Genomic DNA, 21,886 nt, shown 5'->3' with positions numbered 1-21,886 from the left:
TTAGAGTGGTAATATGACGGATCTCGTCCAGCAGGCCATTCCACAATCTGGGAGCAACAGCTGAGAAGGTCCTCTGGGAGGTTGTAGACAGCCTTGTTTTACAAGGCTGTAACAATTTTTTCCCTGAGGATCTAAGTGTGCGGGGAGGATTATATGGAAGGCCAAGCCATTTAGGGCTTTAAAGGTGATAACCAACACTTTGTACTGGGCCCGGAAACTGATGGGCAGCCAGTGGAGTGATCTTAAGATCGGTGTTATATGGTCTTTTCTGGATATACTGGAGACCAATCTGGCTGCCATGTTCGGAAATAATTGAAGTTTCCGGACTAAGCATGAGGGCAGCCCCATGTAGAGTGCATTGTTCTTGCTTTGAGGGAAATTGGAGCCCAACTTATGCCCACTCTGTGATAGGAACGGGTAGGGACTATGAACTACAGCTCCTTCCTCTCTCTGCCCCTGTGTCCCAACCCTCCCTTCCCCTTACCAAATTTTCAAGCAATTATCTTTGGTCCAGTCACATACTGAGGACTCTCCAGATCTGCAGATAATTACCTCTCCAGTAAGTAAAGTAACCAACTTTACATTTCATGCCCATTTCCTCCTCCTTCCCCCACCTTTCCTCCTCCTGTTCTTCAGAGCCCTTGAGAAATGTGGGACCGATGTTTCTGATCTTGCAGTAACATTTCTTTCAGTTGATCTACCTCAAGGTCAACTCCAACATCCTAACTAACTAACGTGTGTGTTAGGAAACATTTTTTAAAAAAAAACTCATTTATAACTGAGGTGCAAAGGGGATGTGAGATTGGATGGGGTAGTCATCTAATGATAGTGCAAAGTGGGTGGTTAGATTGACAAACAAGAAAGGCTGGGTATGAAAGAGAGGTTCCATGCTTGAAAGGAAAAATAAAGCGGATAGACCATGTAAGTGTTACTGAAAATAACCTGAATTGATGATCGCATGGAACTAGTGGAACACTCCCTTTCATCCCAAAGTGAGTTCAGGAGATGGGGAATCAATACATGGGCAATGTGGATTTCAACATTTCAGTGTGGCACAAATAGATTCAAACTGATTCAGAATAGCACACTGTGAAGTTTGTAAGCATAGATCAGACCCCAGAGAAAGCATTAGCTTTGCCTGAGGACTCTAATCAGGCAGGAAATCAGGAAGGCCCAAAGGAACAGTAGACATCTGGCTATAACATCGGTTCCTTGATAATGGATCCATCCTGAGTCCTATGGGAGCTCATGAGACTGCTAATCTGTATTTGATTATTAGACCTCTTGCCACATCATGCACTATCCCAGTGAATGGACCTGCTAGTGGTGGCAACCATCAGCAGAAGCTTCTAACTACTGCCAAAGCTCGGGGTTGATCTCCCAAGAAAAGAGGTAACTGTGAGTCCTGGACCTCTTCTGAATTTGGATTCACATTGCAAATTTTATAGGGTAGTCCAGAATTTATGGGCTTCTGACTATTTTATGCTTTGAAGTTTCAGTTTGAAATCTTAAAATGTAATGTTGGGGTAGGTTATATGTGCATTTGGAAATACACATATAATACAATTAACAGCTTTAACTATAAAAGAGTCATGACTGGTTGCTGCTTGCTCTTCAGTGTATACCTGGGGATAAATACAACTTTGTTGTGGTATAATGTGGGAAAGCACCCCAACTACCAGTGGTTCCTACCCTTGGGTTTCAAAATGTTGTTGGATTACAACTCCCAGAGCCCATGACCATTGGCCATGCAGGCTAGGGTTTCTGGGTGTTGATGTCCAACAACATCTTGGTAGTTTAGAGATTGGAACCAAATCTCTTCTCTAAATTATAAATCACTTCAGATTAGGAAATTGTTTAAATTCCACAGACAGATTGCAATGTATGACCTCAGTATTATTGCTATTTTTTTTTATTTATAGCCTGTATTTTCTCAATATTGGGACTCAAGGCAGTTTACAAAACATTTAACCAAGAAGAGGTTAAAACATGTGAAAACTTCAGTAAGTATGCAACCAGTTGGCTGTGATATTTTTACATGTAGGATCTATGCAAATTAGTTGCCAAATGAACTTCATTTTGTGTGAAGTAGCCCCCCCCCCCCAAATGTCATGAAGCTCCCAGTACAGAAGAATAATGACATTACAACACATTTGTTTTTCTTTATATAATATCCTCACTTGCCTTAGCAGAATGGCATTGGCTTTGTCATTCATATACAATCAGCCCTCCATATCCATGGATTCTTTATCAATGTATTCAACTATCCACAGCTTGAAAATATTTTTAAAAATATATCATTCCTAAAAAATCAAACCTTTATTTTCCATTTTATATAATTGACTATCCATTGTATTTAATAGGACTTGAACACCTAGAACCAAATCCTAGTGGATACGTGAACCCACTGTATTACACAAAAGGATGTACAGCAGTTCTTCATGCTGATATGTTAGGTTATCTCATGGAAATTCCACATTGCATCTATTAAGTGAATAATTTAGGTTTAGGTTGACTGCTAAACCATGCATGGTGAAACAGTAGTAGCCTTCATACTGTTCTTAGCTTAAACTACATTAGTCAGAGAGGATAGGGTAAAGGGCTATAATTGGCAGACTGAACTAATTGACAATAGAATTTGGTCTGCTAAACATTGACAAAGAGGTAGGCAAGAAAGGAATAAAGCATGGAGTTTTTTTTTAAATGTATAAGATCAGTTGAGACATTAATGCAGGAAAAATAAAGCAAAAAGTTTCTAAAATCCAGAAGTTTCTACTTGTGCAATACTGTAGAATAGTTAAGCAGGCTGGACACAAAAACAACCAGAAAGCTAGTCTTCCCCTGAAAATTTGGACAAACACTGGGTAAGTACCCTAAGTTGCTTTGTATCAAGTGGGTCAAGGAAGTTGGCAGGTAGAGAATGAGAGAATATCACTTGGAGCAGCACGTTCAATATTCCAAAATCAAACCCATTTTGTAAAAGGTCATTTGGATCAAATGTTGGGCTAAAATGCTCATCTTAAGGAGGAAATTTGTAGTTTCATTTTGTAGTGTTACATTAACCTGATTTTTTATCTAAAATATGCCATCTGGTTCCAAACTACACCAGCTCTTACCTTTCTCATTAGCACAGCCCCTTCCTCCTTAGCCAGTGAAATGGTGGCCTGATCCTTCCTGCATGACTTTTTTCCCTTGATTTTACTAGCAAGACTAATTATTTTATAGTAAAACTTTGGCAACTGTAGGTTGCAATGATGATTGATGCCTTTGGTGGCAGAAAGGCCAAAGCACATCTTTATTTGGAATGACTGTTGCCAGATTGAGGCTGTTCAACAGAACTATGGTCATCTGAACTAAGGAAGACCCCATTTGGCATTTCTAAAATAAGTGTGCTTTAGAATCTTTTAGTGCAAAGCTACAAGCCCTTTGCTTGGAAAGTCTAGGTGGGAGTCTTGGAGTGAACAAAGGAATGATGGTTTCAATATCATTATGCGAGTCATTGAACTCAGAGCACTATAGTCATTTCATAGTTCTGAAAGTAATAGAAGTTGAGACATGAGTCTGTAAATTTAGAAGAATAGGGCTGGGGGTTCAAATTGTAGTCACTAATGACCCACTGAGAGGCAGGAAAAAGGAAGGAGAGTTAACACAGCGAGAATTATTGCAGTTCTTCTGCTATTCTTTTATGATGTGATTGTCTATTCAGTCATTTATTCCCTTGGCAGTATGATTTGTTTAGGCTAAATGCCCAAGGAGACAAGGGATGGGACTCATATTCATTCAAATGCAGCATCTATATTTTATCAAGCAAAGAAGAGGGGAGGAGAGCTCAGTTACAATCAGCAAAATCCCTCCTTAGTTCTGTCTGCATCTCCTGTGTCAGTGAAACAAATCTCCTAATTTGACTGACTAAATATATAGCTGTTTTCATGCTGTGTGTACCTGCTGAACCACTGTAGGGTAAGAAAAAGAGATTTTCCACATTCTCCAGGTTTTTTCATCTTTTAAAATGGAAAGATCTAAAGAGGCTGTAAATCCAAAATTGTGTGTTCATTAACTTCATAAATATGTTGTATTTTATTGCCATATTCAGTTCTTGGTCAGCCATTCATAAGCTGTATAAATCTACCATTCTTGGTTTTAAGCCAATAAGCACTCATGGATCTAGGATAAAAGCTAGATGTTTGATTTAACAGTGTAGTGAACGAAACTCCTATTCTCTTTATAATGGGCCTGTATTTTGAATTGCATGGATACAAAGATTTGTTGCCATAAAGGAAACAAAAGGGCTCAGGTGGCAGACTTTGAAAATCTCAGAGGAGTCTCACTCTCTGGTATTATCTTTCAACTAAGTAAACCAATGATGTTGAATGTGAACGCACTGAACAGAAATGATGAAGGAACTAATTCCTTGTCTTTTTGTTCCTGGTTCAGTACTGATTTATACACAGGGTTCTGAATATACATTCAGAAAATGTGTATAAAAATGCACAAGACTATGAGAATCACTTAGGTCCAAAACACACTGCAGAAATAATTCAGTTTGAGATCACTTTAACTGCCCCTGGCTCAACGTTATGGAATCCTGACGATTGTAGTTTAGTAGAGGTCTCTGACAGAGAAAGCTAAATGTCTTACAAAATTACAGCTCTCAGAATTACCTAGCATTGACCCAGGACAGTTGAAGTGGTCTCAAACTGGATTATTTCTGCAGTGTGTTTTGGACCTTAAATACACGGGAAGAGTCATTGGTTTTTATTCTGACTCTTGACAGAAGTAGCATAACATTTAGAACTGGGAGTTCTGAAAATTGACATGTTCAAGATCATACAAGAAAAATCTGAACCCCACAATTGTGCTTTTCTCTGACTTTCACTTTCACATCTGTTTTTCTCAGTATGACAATTATTTTGCTTAGCTTTACTCATGTGAGAAAAAAACTGCTGAGTGAGGAAATGCTATGCATGCAGGTGGGAAACCTAGTGCCAAACAGTGCTGACTCAGCAAGCGTTTCTTGCCAGGTATGCATGGTAGACGCAGCAACAAAGGCCCAGAGAATAAATGCAAATTTAATGTCTTCGCACATAAGGCTCAAGGGGTATGCTAGTTGCTTGTTCTGTATTTGTATCCACTATATCAGTATTTCTGATGACAGTATATGAGTTTAAATGTTTTAAATATTAAAACATGTTTAAATGTTTTAAATATTAAAACATGTTTAAATGTTTTTCTGAATCCCCTTCCCCCTTCTCTTTTCTGTGTATCTTGTATTTATAGCATAGTGCTGATGGTTTGATAGTTTATTCTGTTAGAAGTAAAGTTTTTCTGCTCATGCTTAGTCTGGAGCATGGCTTTGGTGCGACTTCTGGACTCTTAGGACGCATGCATCATTGAAACACCATACCTCCACTGTGACTCGAAGCAGCTTTATTTTGGCTGTCTGTAACAGGCCTTTATTTTTGCCACATATTTTCCAGGACTAATATTTGTGTGTGTGTTAATTTCTAACATGAAATATTTAATTCAGAAGCAAAGCATTCAGAGACAATAAAGAGACAAAAAGGGTAGAGGGAAGACACATAACTAATAGATAATAGTTCTCTAACACCCCCCCCATGACTGTAATGAAAAGAAAAATAATATTTTACCATTACTAATCCAATTGAATAATCCTGCTGCAGTTACTAAAAACCATAACTATAAATGATTACAGGATTAGATTTCTTATTGCTCAAAATGTGCACAAACAGTTTCCAATCTTTCAAAAAGTCTTCAGTTGACTTGTCATTTAGAAACCACATTAAATTTGGCCATTTGGGCTGGCTCAGCAACTTTAACAATCCATTCTTCCATTGTCAGTGCTTCAGTCCATTTCCAAGATTGAGTAAACAATATTCTTGTTGCTATTACCATATATCGAAGAAGTAATCCATATTTACAGGACCAATATCTGTTGACAGTGCACTCTGCATAGATTTGAAAGAGGCTTTTCTTTCTTGTAAGGGTTGAAAGCATGCACAGCTTTTAGTCCAGTTGCTTGGGCATATTTAAATGTGGGAAAATATTGAAATGTCATTTGAAGTGACCTGTCAAAAAGGATCTGAAGTTTTTGCTCCTTCTCTTATGATGTTAAGAATGGACCATCGTATCTTAGAAAGGTCTTGTTATATGGCTACAAGATTGTCTGGCCACATAAATGGAAGCAGATGGATCCACCCCTCAGGGAGAATAGATTGGAAAGCTATGAAAAGTAATGAAAAAGTATTAACCTTAACATGTCTGTTGAGAAAAGTAAATGATCCAACTAGATTACAGTCATTCCTTAACAGCAACACAGAGGGGACAGAGTGGCACACACACCCAGGGGAAGGAGCAATGCAAGCAGCAGGTGGACCATGGGGGATGGTGTTGTGGGGGCTGACCAGGTGTCACCTCCCTTCTGGGATGTCACCCAGTGCAGGCCATCACCACCCTGTACACACACACACACACACACACACACACACACACACGACACAACTGAGGCACATGTACATGTTTAGAGCTATTTCCCTAGTACCTCTCACTCCTGACAACACTCTCATTTTGGGAAATTGCTCTCCATCACTAAGGATAAGAATCAAAAGGTGAAAGTTATGATCAGCATATGAATATGTTTCTGAAATATATTCATGCAATAAATATGCTGTTGAAATCTGCTAATGGAGGATACACTGAGTAGAATCCTGTTGGAATCTTACACATGTGGAAGGTTCGCTAAAGAAGTTATTAGACTTTTCTACATGATAAAGAATGGCCACATTGAGTTCAGTTATGTGGAAGCTGAGTAGTGTATATGGTGTCATGGCACCTGGATGCATGTGAATGTTTGTGTGCATTTGGTTGTGCATTCATTTGTACCTTTGATTTCTTGGTTGCATTACAGAATATTTTAATTCAGCACAATGGCAGTGCAGCTCCAATAATACATAATTCAGCAAAAGGACATAATGTAAACCTAAAGTGGGATCTCAGCCATTGTGAATATGCAGTAAGACTTAGGGAGAGGGGTAATTTGAGGGAATATTAGTAATAATAATAATAGAGTAATAGATATATCACATGGGATTGCTGATTAAAAACTATACCCCAATTTAAAAAAAGAGATATGTTCCTGGAAGTCGAAGGCTTTCATGGCCAGCATCCATAGTTTTTTGTGGGTTTTTCGGGCTATGTGGCCATGTTCTAGCAGAGTTTCTTCCTGACATTTTGCCAGCATCTGTGGCTGGCATCTTCAGAGAATGTTTGCCTCTAAAGGACTTGGCTATATATATTGTGTGATCTGGAAAGGCAGGAGTGATTTCCATGTGTATTGTTGGTTGCTAATGGACAAAAAAGAGGCACAATCAAAACACTGATAGACCAAGCAGCAGACCTAGAAGCAGAGATAACATGGAAAGAATAGAGATAGAGTCCTGCATCAGAACAAAGAAAAGCAGTTCAGCATGTTTCAGCAAACTTTTATCCAAAACTAACAACATACATGTGTAAGATGAACAACCAGGCCAGGTGAGCTTTACAATAGTAAACAAAACCACCATGAACATTCTATAAATCACTTGAAGGCTTTCTCTAAAATGCATCCTGAGATTAATATTCCCCCTTTCTCCAGCCCCCGCTTTCCTATGATTTCAGCTTTAGTAGTAAGCCTTTTAGATTTTTGCTTTTTTAACTTGCTGGGGTGAGACAGCTTACTTCTTTTCCCCTTTCTCTCTATTTTGCTGTCTGTGCATACTACCGTAAGTAAAACACTCTGGAAGCAGCTGCCTGTTTTAAGCACACACACACATGTACAGTGTGTTCAGCTATAGTACAATTCCATTTTTCTCCTAGCTTAGCTTTATTGCACTATTTGATGCAGACACATTGCAAAACACTACACATATTCTCAAGCCTTCCTTCCCCAACCTCCCTATGCTGATGTCCCTAAGGAACATCCAGGTACACACAGGACAAAAGCGAAAAGAGAGGCTGGGGTGAATAAAAGGACTTTGTGAAAAGTAGCTTCTTTGGAGCTTATCGCATGAACCTTAAATCCAGCTCAAGCCTCCCAGGCTGCAGCCGGGACACGGAGGTGGGAATTATCGCATGTTTAATCTCCACCTGTTCGCCAGCCGCCATCAGCCCGGGTCCAACCTGGGTCCCAGCCGCACTCCACCAGCACTTTTTTCGAAGTTGGAAGCTTTCTGGATTCTAAAAAGCGCTGTTGGAGCATGGCTGGGTCTTGGGCTGATGGCGGTCAGCGATTAAGCAGCGATTTAGCATGCAATAATCCCTGCCTCCATCCTGTGTCCCTGCTGCAGTCGGTTTTAAAGTTCATGCGATAAGCTCCATAATTAGTAGCTGTGTTCACTGTGATATACTTGCATATTTTCTTTCTGTGGTTGTATTAGTAAATTGGACATGTGCCTATGGAGTGTGACTGAGCATAATGGAAGGGCTAAGCCGAAGTTAGTAACTGAAATAATATGGCTTGGAAACATTAAAACTATGACCCTGCTTAAACTTTTTTCTGTCTCACTTTTTTCATTGTTTTTTGTCTTTGTGATTGATTGTGAGTGTATAAATATTTTTGTAATATGCTTTGAAAAAGTGGTGGTTGGTGTCTTCCATCTCAGCAGTGCAGTCAGTCATCTCTGAATTTTAGCCCAAAAGTTAATAATAATAATAATTTGTTTTATTTATATACCGCTATTCCAAAGATCATAGCGGTGAACAGCAAGTAAGCTAATTAGCAAGTAAGCTAATTTGCCCCAACAGTCTGGGTACTCATTTTAGCGACCTCCTCGGACGGATGCAAGCCTGAGTCGAGCTTGGGCCCTTTTTCTGGTCTTGAACTCGCAACCTTGTGGTTTTGAGTGAATGGCTGCAGTACAGGCATTTAACCACTGCGCCACCAGGGCATTTAAAAGTGCTGAACAGTTTTCTTCCAAATAGATTCATCATCTTGGAAAAGCTCTTTTGAAATTCAGAATAAAATGTGGACTGAATTCATTTCCTCACTGATATGGAAGCAACTAGCAGCCACTCCCTTGAGCAAAAATGTTCAAATGTGGTAAAGAGGTTTTGATGAGGAATTGTTACTCATACATTTTGTCATGTTATTGTTGTTTTTGCTGTGTGCCTTCAAGTCATTTCCAACTTACAATGACACCAAGGTGAACCTCTCAAGGGGTTTTCTTGGCAGAATTTGTTCAGAGGGGGCTTGCCTTTGCCTTCCTCTCAAGCTGAGAGAGTGTGACTCACCCAAGATCACCCAGTGGATTTCCATGGCCGACTGGGAATTAGAGCCCTGGTCTCCAGAGTCATAAGTCAGAGGATGCGCCAACATGCAAATCACTATACCACAAATTTCTTGTTTCTTACCATTATCTGTTTCTTTTAGGGACCCCACCTGGAAGTGATACCAGATAACAAATAGAGCTGATAAGAAGCATATAAATTTAGTATTGTGCTGATATCTTCTCAGAAATTGTGAATACATTTTTCTATGTCTTTCTAGAATATTCTTCTCATCCACTCTGTTTGCAGGTCTGTAATATATGCTCTGAAGCCTACAATGGGAGCCTCCATGGAGCTTGTCTTCCTTTCATTAGCTATCATCTCTTGTACAGGTAAGAGTTTCCTTCATTTTGGCTCAAGGGCCACTTCTAGATTTTTGATTGAGCATGGAAACCGACTGAATTTGTGCCAGCAATGTTAACAAAGCTATTTGTACCCTTCATTCAAAATTCAGAACATGAAATTATCTGGAGCATATGATTCGCATATTGCATAGCTCAGCTAACATGAGTCCCATATGTTTACCACATAGATCATATAATTTTAATGTAGCTTATTCATGTTTGCATTGTGATTGTTACATGACTGTTATGTTTATAGCACTGATGGATAATTATTAGGGATGGGTGAGAATTTTGTTTGGGACTATTAAAATATATAACTAGTTCTCAAACTTAGCAGTTTTTAAAATAAGTTTAACAGAAATTTTAAGAGAAAGAACTTGAGGTTTAAAGAAGAACACTTGTAAGAGAAACAAAAACCAATAGATTTACCTACCTGTCTTGGCACAAAGCTTTCAGATAGCTCTGGCATTCTGCCATGTTTGTTTTGACTGTGGTTTCCACCTCTTTTTTTTTTCTTTTCCTGGAAAGCTCTTCATCATTAATTGCTAAATGTAGAAAGTACAGATTCTCTTTCATATGAGGAATAACAATTCCTGTTTCATTTGGCTAAATGTTTGATCATTTTGGTTGGTTGGTTTTTGATAAGAACATTCCAAATTTTGTATTTCTTAATAAATCTGACATAAAGAACTTGAGTGGTTTTAAACTGAATGAGGAAGAAAATGAAACTGACAGATTCATCCATCCCCAGCAAGGATATATGGTTGCACTAATGTCAAGATAGTAAATAAAGGCATTCTGAGTCTTTTCACATAATACATGTATATGTGTTTGGGTCCTTTTACACAAAGACTCCTCTTATGTCACCATCATTAATGTGGTTCCTGTGGTAATCTCCCCTTATTGGTGGTATTTTTGGCCTTTCATTGCATACAATAATCGCCCTTTTCTATTCAATCCAAACTATTGCTAGTTCTTGGGTAACTCAGACTGCATTTTAAAAGGTTGATCTCTCAGTGGGACAGCTTTTCATTTCAGGTGGCTGAGAATTAGATAATGCCTTAGAACTAATTCATCATCTTGGGGAGAGGCTACTTCCATGTCCTTTATAAATATCTAATTACCTTTTAATGTTCTCTGGGTCTCTTGGGAAGGTGGCTGGCCTAGATCAGGAGGCAATTAGCCTGTGTAAGAAACTGGTCTGACCCACATATGTTGGTGACATCAAGGCAATGCTGGGGTTTCCTGTTAACCAGCTGAATATAGAAGCTTTCTTTTTTCCCCCTGACCATTCAAGTAGAGACCATAAGAAATAAGTTGTCTACAAAGCCCTATAGGAGAATTTTCTAATGGCTGCTAACATATGACTTAAAAGATTAGTGTAATGATGGCTGGGGGCTGAAAATTTTGCAGCATGGGTCTGAACAAGGAACCAGGGGGAATAGCATGATTATAACTGCATCCCCAAATTGTAGTTTTGCTTTGATTTGAGGTTTATAGTATAATTTTATTAATGTTCCAATAATTTTGGGTCCCAACTCAAAGCCACCTTTTCTGAGAGGAAAATTAGTATTTCACGACATTCAGAGAATCAATGAGCTTCATTTGCTTGCCTAAACAAACAAATGGCTACCACAGTTGGGAAAATAGGGGATGAATGGTAGTATAAACTGGGACTGACTTTTCTTGATTACCTGTTCCACAGTGTTCAGAATAAAAGAATTGTTGCTCAACTCTAGCTAACCTCAGGAAACTTCCTTCACATCTCTGTCTTGCTGTACAATGCCAGCCAGCTTTCATGAGAGGATTAAAGCTCTTGTCTAATGCAGTAAGAAGATTTTTTTTTTTTTGGATAAACCATGTGTAAGATCATTGTTCAAGGAAACTTAGGGGCTACCCAGACTTGCCTGAAAGGCCGACCTGTGGGTGGACTCAGGGTGCAGTGTCCAGTGTCCTGATGACACAAGCCATAACTCTGCCCCAGGGCACCATGATGGCACGTGCCACTCCAGATGGTGCATGCCATCATGACGCACCTCCAGCGCTGCAGCCAGATGACACAGCACTGAAGGGACACCATACAGCTGTGCCGCGGCGGCTATGACACCCTTTGGAGGAGGCAAAAAGGGGCTGCTTTTTGCAGCTCCTTTTTTCGCCCTCCAGAGGCTGGATCGAGGCTGTGGTGTGAGGTTTCCACAGCCCCTATTCAGCCAGGAAGGGGTGGTCTGTGTAGCCCCTTGGAAATAGCTCTGAAAGAACAGCAATCTCAGAAAGCTCTCCAAGTTGATGCTAACTGAAGCATTGTCCACTTCTTTAGAAACTTCTCTTTAGAGGTGTTCTGATTTTCTTTTTTCTTTTGGGAGAACATGCCTCTCTTTCCCTTCATATGTCAAAATTCTGGTAAAGACTGACACTCATGCAGGGCACTCTTATGTCTGTTTAGTCAGGCTTACATTGTACTGTCTTCTGTGGGGCTTGTATCCACATCAGTGTCATAGGACTACAGCCTTACAGCACAATCCGAAATATGTTTATGTAAAAGTAAAGCCCTCTGCTCTCATCTGAGAGGACAAAAGATTGTAAATTTAAGCAGTGACTACTTCCCTGGATTCATATGAAGTTTCTGCTGATGCAGCTTTAAATCAAATTGTGCAGTGGCTGCATTTATTCTGCTTATTGCCATTCCTGACTTGGAGCTTTACACAAGCCTGAATAATGAAGTCTATAAAACAACAACACTCTTCTCTTCTTACAATTCCTAAATTCCCAGAGTTGGGAAGCAACAGCGATATGGAGGAGTTGTGTGGCTGTAGAATCAGACTTTGCCAGCTTTTGAATTCCCAGTGTGTCAGATTACAACTCCCAGCATCCCCAGGCCATGCACCTATGGTGATGTATATCATTGGAGTTGTAGTTCATATATGTTGGTCATTCAGTTGAGCAAGTCAAATGTAAGTGATGTATCTTTCCTTTGAAAGGAAGATTGTTCCAAATTGCTTTCTCAGAGCTACAGTTCTACTTCCTCAGATTGGATTACTGTACCTCTAAACAATGGAGATTGGTTATTGAATGAATGAATAAATGCCTTTATTTCAGTTAACAAACCATAGGCAGTATAAAAGCAACAACAACAGCAACATATTAAATAACAGCAAGGATAGTACATACACAGCATATAAACGAACATGTAAAATATATTATAACAGGGGTTTTGTTAACAGACTCCCCACTTCATAATCCAACCCACCCCAATTTTCCATAAGTGTTTCAGCCAGGAGAAGACCTCACTACTCGCCTTTATAGCACATGACTTTACAAACTTTTATAGCAGAGAAAATAAACTTTGCAACTTCCTCTGTGATCTTTTTGTCCTCATCTGCCAATAAAAACTTCAGGTACCACTCAGAAGTTCTGCCTGGATGTCTGTTTAATAAAGGAGTAATTAATTGTAGTCTATCATTCTTATAAAATATACAATAAAGAAAAATGTGAGATATGGATTCTGGTTGGCACTCTCCACATGGACAAATTCTATCCTTATATTGAATTCAATAGAAAAATCCATCTAGCATAGCTGAAGGAATTACATTGAACCAGCCTTTGCTGAATGCCAACCGATATTTGGAGATTGTTAAATTATCCAAATATTTTGCCCCCTTTGGATTGAAGCACAGTCCCAAACCAATTGGGGAACAGGTAGAGCATGTGGCAAATACTGAGTATTGTATATCAGTGCCATGAGAGTTCACCTTGCCTCCACATTTGTTCCCTTAGCAGTAAAGATCTATTACAAATTCTTTCTGAAAGATAAAGTGCCCTCCTGTTAGATCTCTGTGCATCTTGTCACACAATCAAAATGGCATTACATCCAGACTGAACTTTTGCATTCTGAATTATCAATATTTGACAGCTGTAGTCCCTAATCATCACAGGGACACACAAGAAAGGCAACAGGGGATGCAACCAAGGTATACATAGAACTGGTGTGAAATTAAAATGGGAGGTTACACAGATTTTGCTTCTGTCTCTTTAACATATTCCCTCATATTTGAAACCAAAAACTGAGGATTAACAAATAGGGCTTCTGAACACAAACTATCTTGCAATTAGTATGAATTATTTATTGAGTGCTGAGTACTCCCAGTGACTCTCCTCTCCTCGCCATGACTCTGAGCCTTAAGTACATCTGCTTTTAGCTATTGGAATGTCATTAGCAGATGACAATCTTCTTAAGCCAATATTGCATCCTTATTGTGATGTTGCCGCATCAGTGTCAAGGACAAAGCCATTTCCAGCTGAGACAGGATAAGCACTCCTCTTTCCAGGCTTAACGGGGAGCAGAAGGTTTTGCCATTATTTTAATTAATCCTGCAGTGTTTTATGATTGGCACAAGTGATGCATTGACAGGTATTTGTTGCCAAAATACAAAAAGGGAGAGAAGCTAGAAGCTGGTGCTGTGCATAAGGGCTCTTATTGCCATTTGTGTGTATTCCACATAGCCAACCAATTTCTTTTCTTACCTGTGTACAGATAAATGCACACACTCAGCAATCTTGATGTTATTGCTGCCATTTTGAATGCCTGAACCTAAAACTGCACCCAAATACCAAGAAAGACAGAGATGTTGACCAAAGGTAGCTGGTGGCTCCCAAGTCAGCAAGCTGGTGACTCAGATTTCCAAGGACCTGTCCAAGGTTCTGAATCTACTAGGTGACTAGGATTTCAGCACATTGGACATCTCCTTTAAACTTCAGGAGAAAACCTGGATTCATCGTCCCACTTCCATGGGAACCACTAGCTGTTCTTGGCTCTGACCCCATCCAGTGACCCACAGTAAACTCAATGCATCCAAGATAGCTGCTTCGCTTCATTGTTTGTAGGAATGGGGAAAGAAAAAGATGGGAGAAGCTTTCACCTCCAACCCCCAAGTGATCCCTCGTGTTCAGCAAATACAGTGGGAAAATTTCAAACAGCATGTTAAGATATGTATGGGAGGCTGAACATATGAGAGGCCAGAGCATGTTGGCAGGATGTGCAAAGTATTTTGTGCATTATGTGCGCATGCAATTATATCTCTTGCCTGTGCAGCTGATGTAACATAAACATCCAAGGAAATAAAAGTTCCCTACCTGTTTTTAAAAATGTAAAAACAGTTTACATAGAATTAAAACCAATTACAAACATATCATAAAATGTAATTTTATGATATGTTTGTAATTGGTTTTAATTCTATGTAAACCGCTTTGATCTTTTGTAAAAGTGGTATATAAATAAATTTTATTATTATTAAAAATGCACATAATGATTACCATCACACAGAGTTTATTTTACATGTTTTCTTTTATGTTTTTATAAAATTAAATATCTCCTAAAATGGATTTTGCAAACAGGAATAGCACTGTCAAGAGTCAGGAAGTCTGTAGAACATTCAATATGCCAGGCCTCACCTTTGGTCTGATGTTTGGGCCCAGCCTTTCCTTGAGACAGGTGCCTCAGATACCAAAAAGCAGCAGCAAGATGCTAGAAGAAAGAATCAGATGCCTTGCAACTTGCTCCACGTTGCCTAAACCAGTTTGCTGCCTTGGAGGTGCAGTGGTGGATGCCAACTTAGAAGAAAGAGTCAACTGGCAATCCATGTGGTTTTTTGTACATGAAATGACAGAGGGACATGTTTTATTCCTTGCCTCAAGTTGCAAAATATATTTGATCTATTCTGCTAATGGTCTCCTCCAATGTTAACACTGGTACTGTTTCACACTGATATACTTGTCCAGCAGCAATACTATGAAGCTTGCACCAGTAAGGAAAAATCCTTTCTTCCAGAAGCCAGAGAATAAAATTCCTTATGTTTTAACAACACAGGGTATAATCTAATCACTGCTGAATGTACTTAATGAATAAACTGGTTTAATATGGAGTCTGGCTGCTGCTGGTGGTGAATGCTATCTCTAATTGGCTAATGTTGAAGCAGCTGCTATACTGGGGTTTGGGCTCTAATGCACAGACACCCCTTCTTGTGCATAACCTAAAAGGCAGTAGCCCAGAGATGAAACAAGATCTCTCCAGTTCAAGAGGCTGGTGAGCCTGAGTGCTTTTGTCCTGCTGGTCTTTCCCCAGCTGGAAGTCGCTCTTGCATAAAATATTATTCTCATAAGAGCAACATATTTTAAGCAGGGTCATATAGTATTATGCAAGGAAGGAGACATGAGTGATATGTTAGTTGTTATTTATTATTTCAGAAATCTGTACCCTAAATTCTCTCTCCCCAAAAAGGATATGTTCCTTTTAATAAATAAAAAAAAAAGAAAAATCAAATTCATTTACATCAAACACAAAAGTGCAATAAAGTTAAAAAAAAAACTGATAGAAAAATACAAAAATGCAAATCCCAAACTGGCAATCAGTCAATAAATTTAAGTAACAATGTAGTCAAATGCTTGTTTGAAAATAAAGATCTTCAATTACAAGCAGGATATGGCTGAAGAACAGGATGATCTAGCTCTTGGAACAGGGAGTTCCATGTAAAAGATAGCTTTCCAGTGTACTTCTGAAGGTGATAATAGATGCAGGAAGGGCACAACAGCTGATTTTAAGGATGAACAGGTTCATATAAAAGGAGATCCCAAACTGATTTAGGGCTTTGAAGTAATACCCACCACACGCAATATGATTTCACTATCAAGGCAACTTGAAAGTACATGCGCACACACATCTTTGAACAATTAACTCTCACTCCACATTACAACCCATCTTTGAACATGTGACATAAGGGACTGGTGTGTGAGAAACAGAGGGGTTTACTGGCAACCCAGTTCCCTGGTTGGTTGTATACTGGCTTTTGTCTCTACAGATGTGATTATGGACAAAGCCATTAATGTTGATGTTGCTCTGGAGAAGGAATGGACTATAGCTCTGCAAATGTTCTTAGGCTGCAATTCCTAACACCTCTAGCCAGCGTAGCAGTGGTGAGGGATGATGGGCATTGCAGTAAAAAAGCCTCTGGACACCAATTTATTACTTTGATTTATATGCCACCTTTCTCCATGCATGATATCAAAGGCAGCTTACATCCAGTTAAACACAAGGTATGCTAGTGAATACCAGGCTATATAGGCTATATTTCAGAGGAAGGAACTTGCAAAACCACCTCTGAAGTTTTCTTGCCTAAGAAAAACCTATGAAATTTGTGGGGTCACCATAAGTTGATAAGCAGCTTGAAGGCACAGAGAGAGAAAGAGAGAGCGCTAAAAACTATTAGTACAAAAGTTTAAAAATAATTAAACAAACAATGCTAACTGAAAACACAAAGCTAAACAATTTAAAACACATTTAAAACATAATTTTAAAAAATCAAAATACAACTCCAGTAGAATCCCATTCTGCTATATAAGTTGAAGGCCTGCCTAAAAATAAAGGTGGAGAGGAGAGAAGAGACCAGCTGGGCCTCCTGTGAGAGGAAATCCCACCATCTCCAGCAGTCACTAAGAAAGTTATATCCTGTATCTTCCCAAAACTTGACAGTGCTGGTGGGACCAAGAGAAGGCCTTTCCCAGAAGACGTTAAAACTCGGGCAGGCTTGTATATGCTTCCCAGCCTTGCTTTAAAGAAATAAAAGTGAATAGCATTTGCTGTAAGCTGCCTTGAATTTGGAGCCAGGACAAAAGATATAAATTAGATAAAGAAATACACGAATAGCATGCCTAAAGCAATGGGTTTAGTAGGGAAGGAAGAGTGACCAATGAATTAGCATTATTAGGTTTATTGGCATACACATTACATCCATGATTTTACTTACAAATCCCTAACTGGAAACACCCACAACTGAGAAAGATGCTCTAAGCACTTTTTTTATATCTCTGTCTTCACCTTCAGCTAAATTAGGGGGCTTTCGTTCATCAGAATAGATAACTTACATACAGTAAGTTAAAATGAGCCCTTCAGATCTGCGGGGAGTTGCTTCCTGCACACACAGGGGTGCCAAAAACTGTGGATAATCAAGTCTCATATTATTAAATGGTGGCAGCAATGTGAATGCAAATGCTTCAGCTTACACATTGTAAACTGCTTAGTGCTTAAGTGCATTGATAAGTGGTATAGAAATGTGCTTGCTATTGCTATTCAGCATGTCTGCATTCACAATGCTACTACTGAATAATATGGGGTGTGGCAATCTTCAGGTGGTCAGATTCGTGGATCTGAAGATCACGAGTCTGGCAGATCTACTGTATTTGGTGAAAAGTATGGATGTTGAGAGACAGGTCCTGTCAAGTCAAATAATCTGGGGATGAGCAGAGTGGGAAGTGGCAGCTGATTTCTTTTGTTTCTGCAAATTTAAAGATGTATGTACCATCTATGAGGGAGGACTTGCCATCTGGGCAACATGTCACTTGGCTATTCTGCATAATTCAGAGGGATGCTTTAAGGGTGATGGAATTTCAGTGTAAGGTGCTTACTCTGTTAATCTCAAAGACAGAGAAGTACACTGAATAGGAAAACCAGTGTAGTGGTTGGACTGGATTTGGAAGATCCGGGTTAAAGTCTCCAGTAATCTATGAAGCCCACTGGATAATCCTGGACAGGTCACTCTGTCTAGGCTTGACTAAATTCACAAGGATGCTATAAAGAAAAGGTGGGAAGGGAGATAACTATATATGATATGCTCACTGGAGTAAATATAGTATATAAATGTAACAAATAAGTAAATACATGGCAGCTCAAGTTGTATATTTGAGGTACAAAATAGATAAAGTCATAAAGGACCTGGAAAGATGATGAAACACTCTCCTTCATTTGAGGTTTTTAAAATAGAGGTGGGTGATCACTTCTGAGTTCTTGTTCTGCCAGCAGGATGGATTCAGTGCTCCTGGGGTCATTTTCAATGCTACAGTTCTTTGAGTTTATGATACATGTTGGCATAAAATTATGAAAGATTCTGAGCTTCACAGTTCTACTTTCTGTTTTGTCAAAGAAAATAACGGCTGGATAGTGAACAACAATCATTTAATGAAGAATCTGCTGCTACTCCTTTTCTGTATCTTTCTATCTTCTCATGCAGTATGGTGGTCAACAGAGAGCACTGTGAGGAATTACGGGCCAGTATTTGAAGAACAACCACGCAACATCCTCTTTCCAGAAGAATCAACAGAGCAAATATTGTTGACATGTCAAGCACGAGCCAGCCCTCCTGCAACCTACAGGTAATGTTAACTTAATGCTAGTAGTGCCTTTGTGTCTCAGAAAGGCTGTTATTGTGATCCATGAAAATATATGACATCTTTTGGTTTATTTTTTAAATTGACAATACATTTGATCCTGCACCCAATTAAGAGGCTTAATGTACATGTTTTGTTGCCTATTGAATTAAATGGAAGAATTAGACACATTCTGGGAGCTAAAGGTGTAAATAATATTCATAAATTTTATCATCCTGAAGAAGAAAGTGTATTTCAGTGTGTCCCATCAAGAAAATGGTCAAGCTATGTGAGATTTGTTGCATGAGAGGGGGTATATTTACAAAAGAATAATACTGTTTTTGTGTAAAACCTTTGGAAATATGAAAACAACTTGGGCTGGAAGCCTCTTGGTTTGTCTTAACTAGAGTAGACAAATTAGAATGGCACATCAACACATAGGTAAATTCACTGAGTCAGTGGTTTTACTCTAGCTGGGACACACACAGGAACCAAAGCTTGGAAAGCTTATTTTAAAAGCAGTTGAAAAGTATTTTTAAAGCAATTTAAAATCATTTCTCAAAAGTAGCTAAATGTTTAATTTTTTAAAAAAAAAATCTGAAAGTTATAAGGTATGAGCTTGTAGTTCAATGAAACATCATCCTCTTCTCTACCTACCTCATTGTCACCTCTAACACTCACAAAGGTTTACAGCAGTACTTGAACTTTGTGATATTCTTCCCTGCCATTTAGTGAGGCCAAGCACCACAGCTATAAAAGTAGCTAAAGCATGATTATTATTCCATAAAGAAGTGAAGTTATCCTTAACTAAGGCTGCAGCTGCACTGTAGAAATAATGGAATTTGACTTTGCTTTAATCAGAGTTCTCTGACAGAGAAGGCTAAATATCTTACAAAACTACAAGTCCCAGAATTTCATAGCATTGAGCCATGACAGTTAAAGCAGTATTATTTCTGTAGTGCAGATGCATCCTAAGTTGCTAATGTAATATAACTTAGTTATGCCTTAGTTATTGAGGTAAGGAAATTGTTACAAGGAATTCATTATTTGTAACTAGTTACTTTCTAGCCCTGGTAGGAATCAAGGAGCAAGCTGCAGGATCATAGTTCAGAAAGCTAGCAGTGGAATCCTGTATTGGGGGATCATGTATGTCATGTACTTAGTTACATTGCCATTGCTACATCTTCCAGGTGCTACCCGCACAATATCCAGCTTTTAAATAATGCATATCTGTTTCCATGATGCTGGAGGGTTGGTATGGATCAATGGAAGTGTGTCTAGCTACTTTCATTTAGCTGTGCTCCAATGACATCCTCTTGGGGTCCGTGAGACGTCCTTACAGATGATGTCCTTGCAGCATATCCATCTACATGAAAAAATATATCACATCTTGGCCCCCCCCCCCCCCCACGCTCTGAGGTGATACAGAAATGGCAATGGCGGTATGTGTCTCTTAAAAGGTTGTATTTTGGGGAAGAGGGGAATTTTGGTCATTACAAAGCCTGTAAAGAATTCCAGCCTCTATAACAACAACAAAAAGTGGGTTACTATAGTATCAGTTGCACTTAGCCTATTGTAACTCACTAAGATGATGACATCTTACATCAGCAAGCAAGGAAGTCAGCAGAACAAAGTTACAGAGATTCTAACCACATACTTTATGCCATCAAAAACCAATACCAGTGCTGATTGTAGAAGCCAATTCTAGAGAGTAATTTGCTTGTTAATGTGACAAGATACAGTCTAAAGGATCTTATATTGTGGAGTAATCCTTGCAATCCCTTGGAATAATCCTTCAAATGAGGATCTTCTTTAGTATTAGGTATAGTATAGCTGTTTCTTATCCTCATTTGTTATTGTTGTGTTCCTTCAAGTCATTTCCACAATGCCATGCTGGCTCTTATCCTCATTACTGAGTTGGTTTTGTAACTATTCAGTCACTGTCCCACAATAGATTCTATTGAGAGTTTGTGTGCATCACAGATACCAGTGTATGTTCCTATTCAGTGCAATGTTGATGTGCAGCTATGCTTACTCTGTTCTGTTCCTCCCTGTCCCCCTGTTGTCTTGGCAGATGGAAACTGAATGGCACAGAGATCAAAATCGAGCCAGATTCCCGTTACAGGTTGAATGGGGGCAACCTGGTGATAAGGAACCCAGTGAAAGCCAAAGATGCTGGATCCTACCAGTGTGTGGCATCCAACACTGTGGGCACAGTAGTCAGCAGAGAAGCTTCTGTTCGCTTTGGCTGTAAGTCATCTGTTTAATCTTGAATGGACTTTCCAAAGTTAATTCAGGGTAGATGGAGCAGAAAAACATACCAACTGTGTTAGATGTTACAACACCTTCTGCTCCCTAAGAAGTATTTGTAGTACAGCCAACCTAACTAGAAACTAAAATTGCCAAACTAAAACTAAAACTGTTGAGTATGTTCAGAAACTTAAGTTACTCCAAAAAGTGGCTATTTGGGGTGGGGATGAGGGAGTAGCTACTGTATTTGGTTCCTAATGTGTGAACTTTGGAAGAGAGTATATCTTCCTGATTTTGAAGTAACTTCACTTTCAGTTAGTTTCTGGGGCAAATTAAACATCATGGTCTTAATCTTTTAAAGAACTAAATGTTGGAGATCCAGATTATCTTAACATTTGTCTTCCCCCATAAATGACTTCTCATTTGTTTAGCTGAGGAATGGGCAAAAAGTGGTCCATTGGACACACAAAGGCATGTTTTTGTGACATTTTTGTCACATTTTGCAAACTCTGGATTTCATAAAGATGAAATTTCATAAAGTTGAAAGATATTGGACCTTAAAGCCTCCAGGAGAGGCAATCTTAACCCAAAGAAACCAAAGTGGAGGATTTTGCTGTAGCATTTCCAAAATAGGAAGTAATGTCTTGTTACTTCCAGTCTTGCAGGAAAATATGAATAATGAACTTTTGGAAGGGATATAGTCCACAACATGTCCTAGGGATCCAAATCAACCTGCATTGCCCATCCCTGGTTTAAGTCATCAGTTGACCTGCTTTATG

General features: G+C 39.1%; 1 protein-coding gene across 4 annotated transcripts in view; it reads left to right on the top strand.

Annotated features, from left to right (window-relative positions):
* The window catches only part of CNTN2 (contactin 2), a 91,836-nt gene that overhangs the window by 24,974 nt on the left and 44,976 nt on the right, over positions 1 to 21,886 (top strand). For all 4 annotated transcript variants that reach the window (XM_042465223.1, XM_042465222.1, XM_042465224.1 and 1 more), the window contains exons 2-4: positions 9,571 to 9,653; positions 18,722 to 18,863; positions 20,932 to 21,107. In XM_042465223.1, coding sequence (XP_042321157.1) covers positions 9,599 to 9,653; positions 18,722 to 18,863; positions 20,932 to 21,107 — 373 coding nt within the window. In that variant the 5' untranslated portion in view covers positions 9,571 to 9,598. The remainder of the gene's footprint in view (positions 1 to 9,570; positions 9,654 to 18,721; positions 18,864 to 20,931; positions 21,108 to 21,886) is intronic.

The sequence above is a fragment of the Sceloporus undulatus genome, chromosome 4 (genome assembly GCF_019175285.1).
Source record: "Sceloporus undulatus isolate JIND9_A2432 ecotype Alabama chromosome 4, SceUnd_v1.1, whole genome shotgun sequence".
Taxonomy (NCBI): Eukaryota; Metazoa; Chordata; class Lepidosauria; order Squamata; family Phrynosomatidae; genus Sceloporus; species Sceloporus undulatus.
This window is presented reverse-complemented; position numbering and strand designations above follow the sequence as displayed.